Source organism: Entelurus aequoreus, linkage group LG13, assembly GCF_033978785.1.
Source record: "Entelurus aequoreus isolate RoL-2023_Sb linkage group LG13, RoL_Eaeq_v1.1, whole genome shotgun sequence".
Taxonomy (NCBI): domain Eukaryota; kingdom Metazoa; phylum Chordata; class Actinopteri; order Syngnathiformes; family Syngnathidae; genus Entelurus; species Entelurus aequoreus.
Genome location: NC_084743.1, coordinates 10,542,901 through 10,554,865, shown reverse-complemented (window position 1 = coordinate 10,554,865; position 11,965 = coordinate 10,542,901). Strand labels below are relative to the sequence as shown.

Genomic DNA, 11,965 nt, shown 5'->3' with positions numbered 1-11,965 from the left:
AGAGGCGCACACGCCACGGGTGTCACTTTCCACGGAACTTAAAGGAGGAGAACTTTTTTTTAAAAAGGTGGACTTGGACTCTCTCTCTCTCTCTCTCTCTCTCTCTCTTTCTCTCTCTCTCTCTCGACTTTGAACCTGTTTGTTTGCAAGTTGCAACCCACGGACTTTAAAACGCGCGCACCCACGCGTGTTCCTCTCCGGCCACACCACTTGTTCCACTTTAGGAGTAAAGGAGATTTTTTTTGTTTTTGTTTTGGGTTCCCCGGACGAAGCGCCCGCGGATGTCCCGCGACCATGGACCGGCCAGGTGAGCCGGAGACGCGCTGAAGGAACCCCGCCTGGGCTGGGGAGAGATGCGGATCCACTCGCGCCTTCTCCCCGCCGCGGTGCTCCTCCTCCTCCTCCTCCTCCTCGCACCTGCCTCGGAGGGCTGCGGGCCGGGGAGGGGGTACGGCAAGAGGCGGCTCCCCAAGAAGCTCATCCCGCTGGCCCTGAAGCAGTTCAGCCCCAACGTGGCCGAGAAGACCCTGGGGGCCAGCGGGCGGCCGGAGGGCAAAATTACGCGCAGCTCGGAGCGCTTCAAGGAGCTGACGCCCAACTACAACACGGACATCATCTTCAAGGACGAGGAGGACACAGGTGCGGACAGGCTCATGACGCAGGTGAGAGGATGAGGAGGAGGAGGAGGAGGATGCTGCGACCACGTGCGCGCACCGGCGTGTGGTCTAAGTCCTGCATGGTCCGGGTCCGGGTCGCCCTGTCCAGGAAAAAGCTCACACTTTGCACCAAAATATGCTTGCCGTTATATTCTTATTATATTCATTTTGAATGAAGGGACAAGCGGTAGGAAATGGATGGATTTCAACTGATTTTTTTTTTTACGTCAAATTTATTTTTTTATTAAAATATGTGTGCAAAAGTTTTTTTTTAAGAATACAGTGTGCAAAAATCAGTGTGTAAAAGTTCAGTTGAAAAAAAAAATCAGTGCGGAAATATTCGTTGCTTCAAATCACTTCCGGTTAAGTTTTTTTTGTTTGATTTTTTTTTACACTGAATTTTCTAGCATAATTTAATGTAAAAAAAAAATTCAGTGGAGAAATCACTTCCATTTTTTGACACTGAATTTTTAAATACTTTTATTCTTATATATTTTTACATCAAATTATGCTGACTATTTAATTTTCAATAACAATGTGTACAAAAGTTTGTTTTTTTTTTGTTTTTTTTTAAGAATACAGTGTGCAAAAATCAGTGTGTAAAAGTTCAGTTAAAAAAAAAAAATCAGTGCGGAAATATTCGTTGCTTCAAATCACTTCCAGTTAAGGTTTTTTTGTTTGTTTTTTTTTACACTGAATTTTCGGGCATAATTTAATGTAAAAAAAAAAAAATCAGTGTAAAAAGTTCACTTTGTAATAATTTACAAATTAATTTTCAATAAAAATGTGTGCAAAAGTTCATATTTTTGGAAGAAATCAGTGTATAAAAAAGTTAAGTGTAAAAAAAAAATTCAGAGGAGAAATTACTTCCATTTTTTTACACTGAATTTTTAAATACTTTTATTTTTATATATTTTTTCATCAAATTATGCTGACAATTTAATTTTCAATAACAATGTGTACAAAAGTTTTTTTTGTTTGTTTTTTTGAAGAATACAGTGTGCAAAAATCAGTGTGTAAAAGTTCAGTTGAAAAAAAAAAATCAGTGCAGAAATATTCGTTGCTTCAAATCACTTCCGGTTAAATTTTTTTGTTAGTTTTTTTTTTTACACTGAATTTTCTAGCATAATTTAATGTAAAAAATAAAAAAAATTCAGTGTAAAAAGTTCACTTTGTAATAATTTACAGTGTATAAAAAAGTTAAGTGTTTGGTTTTTTTTACACAGAATTTTCGGGCATAATTTAATGTAAAAAAAAAAAATCAGTGTAAAAAGTTCACTTTGTAATAATTTACAAATTCATTTTCAATAAAAATGTGTGCAAAAGTTCATATTTTTGGAAGAAATCAGTGTATAAAAAAGTTAAGTGTAAAAAAAAAAATTCAGTGCAGAAATCACTTCCATTTTTTTACACTGAATTTTCTACACTAAATTATTACAAAATGAATTTTTTACACAGAATTTTTATATATTTTTACATGAAATGATGCTGACAATTTCATTTTCAATAAAAATGTGTGCAAAAGTTCATATTTTTGGAAGAAATCAGTGTATAAAAAAGTGAAGTTTAAAAAAAAATTCAGTGCAGAAATTACTTCCATTTTTTTACACTGAATTTTTACATACTTTTATTTTTATATATTTTTACATTAAATTTTGCTGGCAATTTCATTTTCAATAAAAATGCGTGCAAAAGTTTTTTTTTTGTTTTTTTTTTAAGAATACAGTGTGCAAAAATCAGTGTGTAAAAGTTCAGTTGGAAAAAAAAAATCAGTGCGGAAATATTCGTTGCTTCAAATCACTTCTGGTTAAGTTTTTTTATTTATGTTTTTACACTGAATTTTCTTGCATAATTTAATGTAAAAAAAAAAAAATAGTGTATAAAAGTTCACTTTGTAATAATTTACAAATGAATTTTCAATATAAAATGTGTGCAAAAGTTCATGTATTTTTGGAAGAAATCAGTGTATAAAAAAGTTAAATGTAAAAAAAAAAATTCAGTGGAGAAATCACTTCCATTTTTTGACACTGAATTTTTAAATACTTTTATTCTTATATATTTTTACATCAAATTATGCTGACTATTTAATTTTCAATAACAATGTGTACAAAAGTTTTTTTTGTTTGTTTTTTTGAAGAATACAGTGTGCAAAAATCAGTGTGTAAAGGTTCAGTTAAAAAAAAAAAATCAGTGCGGAAATATTCGTTGCTTCAAATCACTTCCAGTTAAGTTTTTTTTGTTTGTTTTTTTTACACAGAATTTTCGGGCATAATTCAATGTAAGAAAAAAAAAATCAGTGTAAAAAGTTCACTTTGTAATAATTTACAAATTCATTTTCAATAAAAATGTGTGCAAAAGTTCATACTTTTGGAAGAAATCAGTGTATAAAAAAGTTAAATGTAAAAAAAAAAATTCAGTGGAGAAATCACTTCCATTTTTTGACACTGAATTTTTAAATACTTTCATTCTTATATATTTTTACATCAAATAATGCTGACAATTTAATTTTCAATAACAATGTGTGCAAAAGTGTTTTTTTTTTGTTTTTTGGAAGAATACAGTGTGCAAAAATCAGTGTGTAAAAGTTCAGTTGAAAAAAAAAATCAGTGCAGAAATATTCGTTGCTTCAAATCACTTTCGGTTAAGTTTTTTTTGTTTGTTTTTTTTTTACACTGAATTTTCTAGCATAGTTTAATGTAAAAAAAAAAAATCTGTGTAAAAAGTTCACTTTGTAATAATTTACAGTGTATAAAAAAGTTAAGTGTAAATAAAAAAAATTCAGTGCAGAAATCACTTCCATTTTTTTACACTGAATTTTCTACACTAAATTATTACAAAATGAATTTTTTACACAGAATTTTTATATATTTTTATTTTTATATATTTTTACATGAAATTATGCTGACAATTTCATTTTCAATAAAAATGTGTGCAAAAGTTCATATTTTTGGAATAAATCAGTGTATAAAAAAGTTAAGTGTAAAAAAAAAAATTCAGTGGAGAAATCACTTCCATTTTTTGACACTGAATTTTTAAATACTTTTATTTTTATATATTTTTACATCAAATTTTGCTGACAATTTCACTTTCAATAAAAATGTGTGCAAAAGTTTTTTTTTTGTTTTTTTTAAGAATACAGTGTGCAAAAATCAGTGTGTAAAAGGTCAGTTTAAAAAAAAATTCAGTGCGGAAATATTCGTTGCTTCAAATCCCTTCCGGTTAAGTTTTTTTTTTTTTTTTTTTTTTTTTACACTGAATTTCCTAGCATAATTTAATGTAAAAAAAAAAAAAAAAATCTGTGTAAAAAGTTCACTTTGTAAAAATTTACAGTGTATAAAAAAGTTAAGTGTAAATAAAAAAAATTCAGTGCAGAAATCACTTCCATTTTTTTACACTGAATTTTCTACACTAAATTATTACAAAATGAATTTTTTACACAGAATTTTTATATATTTTTACATGAAATTATGCTGACAATTTCATTTTCAATAAAAATGTGTGCAAAAGTTGTTGTTTTTTTAAGAAATCAGTGTATAAAAAAGTTAAGTTTAAAAAAAAAATTCAGTGCAGAAATCACTTCCATTTTTTTACACTGAATTTTTACATACTTTTATTTTTATATATTTTTACATTAAATTTTGCTGGCAATTTCATTTTCAATAAAAATGCGTGCAAAAGTTTTTTTTTTGTTTTTTTTTTAAGAATACAGTGTGCAAAAATCAGTGTGTAAAGGTTCAGTTAAAAAAAAAAATCAGTGCGGAAATATTCGTTGATTCAAATCACTTCCGGTTAAGTTTTTTTATTTATGTTTTTACACTGAATTTTCTTGCATAATTTAATGTAAAAAAAAAAAAAAAAGTGTATAAAAGTTCACTTTGTAATAATTTACAAATGAATTTTCAATATAAAATGTGTGCAAAAGTTCATGTTTTTTTTGGAAGAAATCAGTGTATAAAAAAGTTAAATGTAAAAAAAAAAATTCAGTGGAGAAATCACTTCCATTTTTTGACACTGAATTTTTAAATACTTTTATTCTTATATATTTTTACATCAAATTATGCTGACAATTAAATTTTCAATAACAATGTGTACAAAAGTTTTTTTTGTTTGTTTTTTTGAAGAATACAGTGTGCAAAAATCAGTGTGTAAAAGTTAAGTTGAAAAAAAAAATCAGTGCAGAAATACTCGTTGCTTCAAATCACTTCCGGTTAAGTTTTTTTTGTTAGTTTTTTTTTTTACACTGAATTCTCTAGCATAATTTAATGTAAAAAAAAAAAAATCAGTGTAAAAAGTTCACTTTGTAATAATTTACAAATTCATTTTCAATAAAAATGTGTGCAAAAGTTCATATTTTTGGAATAAATCAGTGTATAAAAAAGTTAAGTGTAAAAAATAAAATTCAGTGGAGAAATCACTTCCATTTTTTGACACTGAATTTTTAAATACTTTTATTTTTATATATTTTTACATCAAATTTTGCTGACAATTTCACTTTCAATAAAAATGTGTGCAAAAGTTTTTTTTTTTTTGTTTTTAAGAATACAGTGTGCAAAAATCAGTGTGTAAAAGGTCAGTTTAAAAAAAAATTCAGTGCGGAAATATTCGTTGCTTCAAATCACTTCCGGTTAAGTTTTTTTTTTGTTTGTTTGTTTTTAACACTGAATTTTCTAGCATAGTTTAATGTAAAAAAAAAAAAATTTCAGTGTAAAAAGTTCACTTTGTAATAATTTACAAATAAATTTTCAATAAAAATGTGTGCAAAAGTTCATATTATTTTGAAGAAATCAGTGTATAAAAAAGTTAAGTGTAAAAAAAAAATTGAGTGCAGAAATATTTGTTGCTTCAAATCACTTCCGGTTAAGTTTTTTTTTTGTTTGTTTTTTTTTTTTTTTACACTGAACTTTCTAGCATAATTTAATGTAAAAAAAAAATGTCAGTGTAAAAAGTTCACTCTGTAATAATTTACAAATTTAAGTTCACTTTGTAATAATTTACAAATTATTTTTTAATAAAAATGTGTGCAAAAGTTCATATTTTTGGAAGAAATCAGTGTATAAAAAAGTTAAGTGTAAAAAAAAAATTCAGTGGAGAAATTACTTCCATTTTTTGACACTGAATTTTTAAATACTTTTATTTTTATATATTTTTACATCAAATTATGCTGACTATTTAATTTTCAATAATAATGTGTACAAAATTTTTTTTTTTTTTTTTTTTTTAAGAATACAGTGTGCAAAAATCAGTGTGTAAAAGTTCAGTTAAAAAAAAAATTCAGTGCGGAAATATTCGTTGCTTCAAATCACTTCCGGTTAAGTTTTTTTTTTGTTTGTTTTTTTTTTACACTGAATTTTCTGGCATAATTTAATGTAAAAAAAAAAATTCAGTGTAAAAAGTTCACTTTGTAATCATTTACAAATTCATTTTCAATAAAAATGTGTTTTTTTTAAGAATACAGTGTGCAAAAATCAGTGTGTAAAAGGTCAGTTTAAAAAAAAAATTCAGTGCGGAAATATTCGTTGCTTCAAATCACTTCCGGTTGAGTTTATTTTTATTTTTTTTACACTGAATTTTCTAGCATAATTTAATGTAAAAAATCAGTGTATAAAAATTCAATGTAAAAAGTTCACTTTGTTATAATTTACAAATTTAAGTTCACTTTGTAATAATTTACAAATTAATTTTCAATAAAAATGTGTGCAAAAGTTCATATTCTTTTGAAGAAATCAGTGTATAAAAAAGTTAACCGTAAAAAAAAATTGAGTGCAGAAATATTTGTTGCTTCAAATCACTTCCGGTTAAGTTTTTTTTTGTTTGTTTTTTACACTGAATTTTCTAGCATAATTTAATGTAAAAAAAAAATTCAGTGTAAAAAGTTCACTTTGTAATAATTTACAAATTTAAGTTCACTTTGTAATAATTTACAAATTCATTTTCAATAAAAATGTGTGCAAAAGTTCATATTTTTGGAAGAAATCAGTGTATAAAAAAGTTAAGTGTAAAAAAAAAAAATTCAGTGGAGAAATCACTTCCATTTTTTGACACTGAATTTTTAAATACTTTTATTCTTATATATTTTTACATCAAATTATGCTGACAATTTAATTTTCGATAACAATGTGTACAAAAGTTGTTTTTTTTTTGTTTTTTTGAAGAATACAGTGTGCAAAAATCAGTGTGTAAAAGTTCAGTTTAAAAAAAAAAATTCATTGCGGAAATATTCGTTGCTTCAAATCACTTCCGGTTGAGTTTATTTTTATTTATTTTTTACACTGAATTTTCTAGCATAATTTAATGTAAAAAAAATCAGTGTATAAAAATTCATTGTAAAAAGTTCACTTTGTAATAATTTACAAATTTAAGTTCACTTTGTAATAATTTACAAATTAATTTTCAATAAAAAATGTGTGCAAATGTTCATATTCTTTTGAAGAAATCAGTGTATAAAAAAGTTAAGTGTAAAAAAAAAATGAGTGCAGAAATATTTGTTGCTTCAAATCACTTCCGGTTAAGTTTTTGGTTTTTTTACACTGAATTTTCTACAATAAATTATTACAAAGTGAACTTTTTACACTGAATTTTTATATACTTTTATTTTTATATATGAAGAAATCAGTGTATAAAAAAGTTAAGTGTAAAAAAACAAATTCAGTGCAGAAATCATTTTCATTTTTTTACACTGAATTTTCTACACTAAATTATTACAAAATGAATTTTTTACATAAAATTTTTATATACTTTTATTTTTATATATTTTTACATGAAATTATGCTGACAATTTCATTTTCAATAAAAATGCGTGCAAAAGTTTTTTTTTGTTTTTTTTAAGAATACAATGTGCAAAAATCAGTGTGTAAAAGTTCAGTTAAAAAAAAAAAATCACTGCGGAAATATTTGTTGCTTCAAATCACTTCCGGTTAAGTTTTTTATTTATTTTTTTTACACTGAACTTTTTACACAGAATTTTTATATACTTTTATTTTTATATATGAAGAAATCAGTGTATAAAAAAATTAAGTGTAAAAAAAGAATTCAGTGCAGAAATCACTTCCATTTTTTTACACTGAATTTTTACATACTTTTATTTTTACATATTTTTACATCAAATTTTGCTGACAATTTCATTTTCAAAAAAAATGTGTGGAAAAGTTTTTTTTTGTTTTTTTGTTTTTTTAAGAATACAGTCTGTAAAAGTTCAGTTTAAAAAAAAAAAAATGTGTGCAAAAATATTCGTTGCTTCAAATCACTTCCGGTTAAGTTTGGGGGTTTTTTTACACTGAATTTTCTACACTAATTTATTGCAAACTGACATTTCTACACTGAATTTGTATATACTGATTTTTTTTTTTACACAATTTTTTCCCAAACTGCAGCTGGGATAGGCTCCAGCACCCACCGCGACCCCGAAAGAGACAAGCGGTAGAAAATGGATGAATTTTTTTACCCGAAATCTTTATATACTTGTTTTTTTTTTTACATTGAAATTTTTTTTTGCACACAATTTTCACAGAAAAAAAATAGTGTAGTAATAAAAATAAATGACTGTCTCCAGTCACAACATTAAGACACTAAAGGATGGAATGATTGACAACAAAAGCTAAAAATAAATTATGGATAATTAATAATCTGGTGTATTTTTTTACACTGAATTTTCATGCACTAAATTTTTTTACACAACATTTTAACAAACTGACTTTTTTTCACTGAATTTGTTGCACTACATTTTTAATAGCTGAACTTTTTCCACTGAATTTGTATAAACTACTTTTTTTCCACTGAATTTTTTTTTTACACTGAATTATTTTCCACTGAATTTTTAAAGTCAGATTTTTTTTGCACTCAATTTTAACACTCAAAAAAAATTGCCCAAAATTGTGTGTTAAATAAAATTTTCAGCATAATCTAATGTAAAAAAAAATAAATAAATAAATTCAGTTCAGGAAAATTCAAACGCCAAAAATTCAGATACATAAATTCGGTTTCCCAAAAAATAGTCTAGCAATACAAATAAATGACTCTGTCGCCAGTCACAACATTAAGACACTGAAGGATGGAATGATTGACAACAAAAGCTAAAAAAAAAAAAAATTTGGATAATTAATAATCAGGTGTATTTTTTTTGCACTGAATTTTCATGCACTAAATTTTTTTACACATTTTAACAAACTGAATTTTTTTCACTGAATTTGTTGCACTACATTTTTACTAACTGAACTTTTTACACTATTTTTTTTTTACACAAAATTATTTTCCACTGATTTTTTTAGTCTGATTTTTTTTTGCACTCAATTTTAACACTCAAAAAAAATTGCCCACAATTGTGTGTTAAATAACATTTTCAGCATAATCTCATGTAAAAAAAAATAAAAAATAAATTCAGTTCAGGAAAATTCAAACGCCAAAAATTCAGATACATAAATTCGGTTTCCCAAAAAATAGTCTAGCAATACAAATAAATGACTCTGTCACCAGTCACAACATTAAGACACTGAAGGATGGAATGATTGACAACAAAAGCTAAAAAAAAAAAAAATTATGGATAATTAATAATCAGGTGTATTTTTTTGCACTGAATTTTCATGCACTAAATTTTTTTACACAACATTTTAACAAGCTAAATTTTTTTCACTGAATTTGTTGCACTACATTTTTACTAACTGAACTTTTTACACTGAATTTGTATAAACTACTTTTTTTCCACTGAATTTTTTTTTTACACTAAATTATTTTCCACTGAATTTTTAAAGTCAGATTTTTTTTGCACTCAATTTTAACACTCAAAAAAAAATTCGCCCACAATTGTGTGTTAAATAAAAATTTCAGCATAATCTGATGTAAAATACATTAAAAATAAATTAAGTTCAGGAAAATTCAAACGCCAAAAATTCAGATACATAAATTCGGTTTTCCAAAAAATAGTCTAGCAATACAAATAAATGACTCTGTCGCCAGTCAAAACATTAAGACACTGAAGGATGGAATGATTGACAACAAAAGCTAAAAAAAAAAAAAATTATGGATAATTAATAATCAGGTGTATTTTTTTGCACTGAATTTTCATGCACTAAATTGTTTTACACATTTTAACAAACTGAATTTTTTTCACTGAATTTGTTTCACTACATTTTTACTAACTGAGCTTTTTACACTGAATTTGTATAAACTACTTTTATTCTACTGAATTTGTTTTCACTGAATTATTTTCCACTGAATTTTTAAAGTCAGATTTTTTTTGCACTCAATTTTAACACTCAAAAAAAATTGCCCACAATTGTGTGTTAAATAAAATTTTCAGCATAATCTGATGTAAAAAATAATAATAATAAATTCAGTTCAGGAAAATTCAAACGCCAAAAATTCAGATACATAAATTCGGTTTCCCAAAAAATAGTCTAGCAATACAAATAAATGACTCTGTTGCCAGTCACAACATTAAGACACTGAAGGATGGAATGATTGACAACAAAAGCTAAAAAAAAAAAATTATGGATAATTAATAATCAGGTGTATTTTTTTGTACTGAATTTTCATGCACTAAATTTTTTTACACATTTTTACAAACTGAATTATTTTCACTGAATTTGTTGCACTACATTTTTACTAACTGAACTTTTTACACTATTTTTTTTTACACTAAATTATTTTCCACTGAATTTTTAAAGTCAGATTTTTTTTGCACTCAATTTTAACACTCAAAAAAAATTTCGCCCACAATTGTGTGTTAAATAAAATTTTCAGCATAATCTGATGTAAAAAACATTAAAAATAAATTCAGTTCAGGAAAATTCAAACGCCAAAAATTCAGATACATAAATTCGGTTTCCCAAAAAATAGTCTAGCAATACAAATAAATGACTCTGTCACCAGTCCCAACATTAAGACACTGAAGGATGGAATGATTGACAACAAAAGCTAAAAAAAAAAAAAAATTATGGATAATTAATAATCAGGTGTATTTTTTTGTACTGAATTTTCATGCACTAAATTTTTTTACACATTTTTACAAACTGAATTTTTTTCACTGAAGTTGTTGCACTACATTTTTACTAACTGAACTTTTTACACTATTTTTTTTTAAACTAAATTATTTTCCACTGAATTTTTAAAGTCAGATTTTTTTTGCACTCAATTTTAAAACTCAAAAAAATGTGTCCACAATTTTGTGTTAAATACAATTGTCAGCATAATCTGATGTTAAAATAAAAAATTAAAAAAATTCAGTTCAGGAAAATTCAAACGCCAAAAATTCAGATACATAAATTCGGTTTCCCAAAAAATAGTCTAGCAATACAAATAAATGACTCTGTCACCAGTCCCAACATTAAGACACTGAAGGATGGAATGATTGACAACAAAAGCTAAAAAAAAAAAAATTATGGATAATTAATAATCAGGTGTATTTTTTTGTACTGTATTTTCATGCACTAAATTTTTTTACACATTTTTACAAACTGAATTATTTTCACTGAATTTGTTGCACTACATTTTTACTAACTGAACTTTTTACACTATTTTTTTTTTACACTAAATTATTTTCCACTGAATTTTTAAAGACAAATTTTTTGTGCACTCAATTTTAAAACTCAAAGAAATGTGTCCACAATTGTGTGTTAAATAAAGTTGTCAGCATAATCTGATGTAAAAAAAAATAAAAAATAAATTCAGTTCAGGAAAATTCAAACGCCAAAAATTCAGATACATAAATTCGGTTTCCCAAAAAATAGTCTAGCAATACAAATAAATGACTCTGTCGCCAGTCACAACATTAAGACACTGAAGGATGGAATGATTGACAACAAAAGCTATAAAAAAAAAAAAATTATGGATAATTAATAATCAGGTGTATTTTTTTGTACTGAATTTTCATGCACTACATTTTTTTACACATTTTTACAAACTGAATTTTTTTCACTGAATTTGTTGCACTACATTTTTACTAACTGAACTTTTTACACTATTTTTTTTTTTACACTAAATTATTTTCCACTGAATTTTTAAAGTCAGATTTTTTTTTGCACTCAATTTTAACACTCCAAAAAAATTGCCCAAAATTGGGTGTTAAATAAAATGTTCAGCGTAATCTAATGTAAAAAAAAATAAAAAATAAATTCATTTCAGGAAAATTCAAACGCCAAAAATTCAGATACATAAATTCGGTTTCCCAAAAAATAGTCTAGCAGTACAAATAAATGACTCTGTCGCCAGTCACAACATTAAGACACTGAAGGATGTAATGATTGACAACAAAAGCTAAAAAAAAAAAAATTATGGATAGTTAATAATCAGGTGTATTTTTTTGCACTGAATTTTCA

At 26.0% G+C, this 11,965-nt stretch overlaps 1 protein-coding gene across 1 annotated transcript in view; it reads left to right on the top strand.

The window, feature by feature from the left end:
- The first annotated feature begins 268 nt into the window (after nucleotides 1–268).
- The window catches only part of LOC133663759 (indian hedgehog B protein-like), a 33,382-nt gene continuing 21,685 nt past the window's right edge, over nucleotides 269–11,965 (top strand). Inside the window, exon 1 of the mRNA XM_062068460.1 lies at nucleotides 269–662. Within this exon, the coding sequence (XP_061924444.1) occupies nucleotides 354–662 (309 nt within the window). The 5' untranslated portion in view covers nucleotides 269–353. The remainder of the gene's footprint in view (nucleotides 663–11,965) is intronic.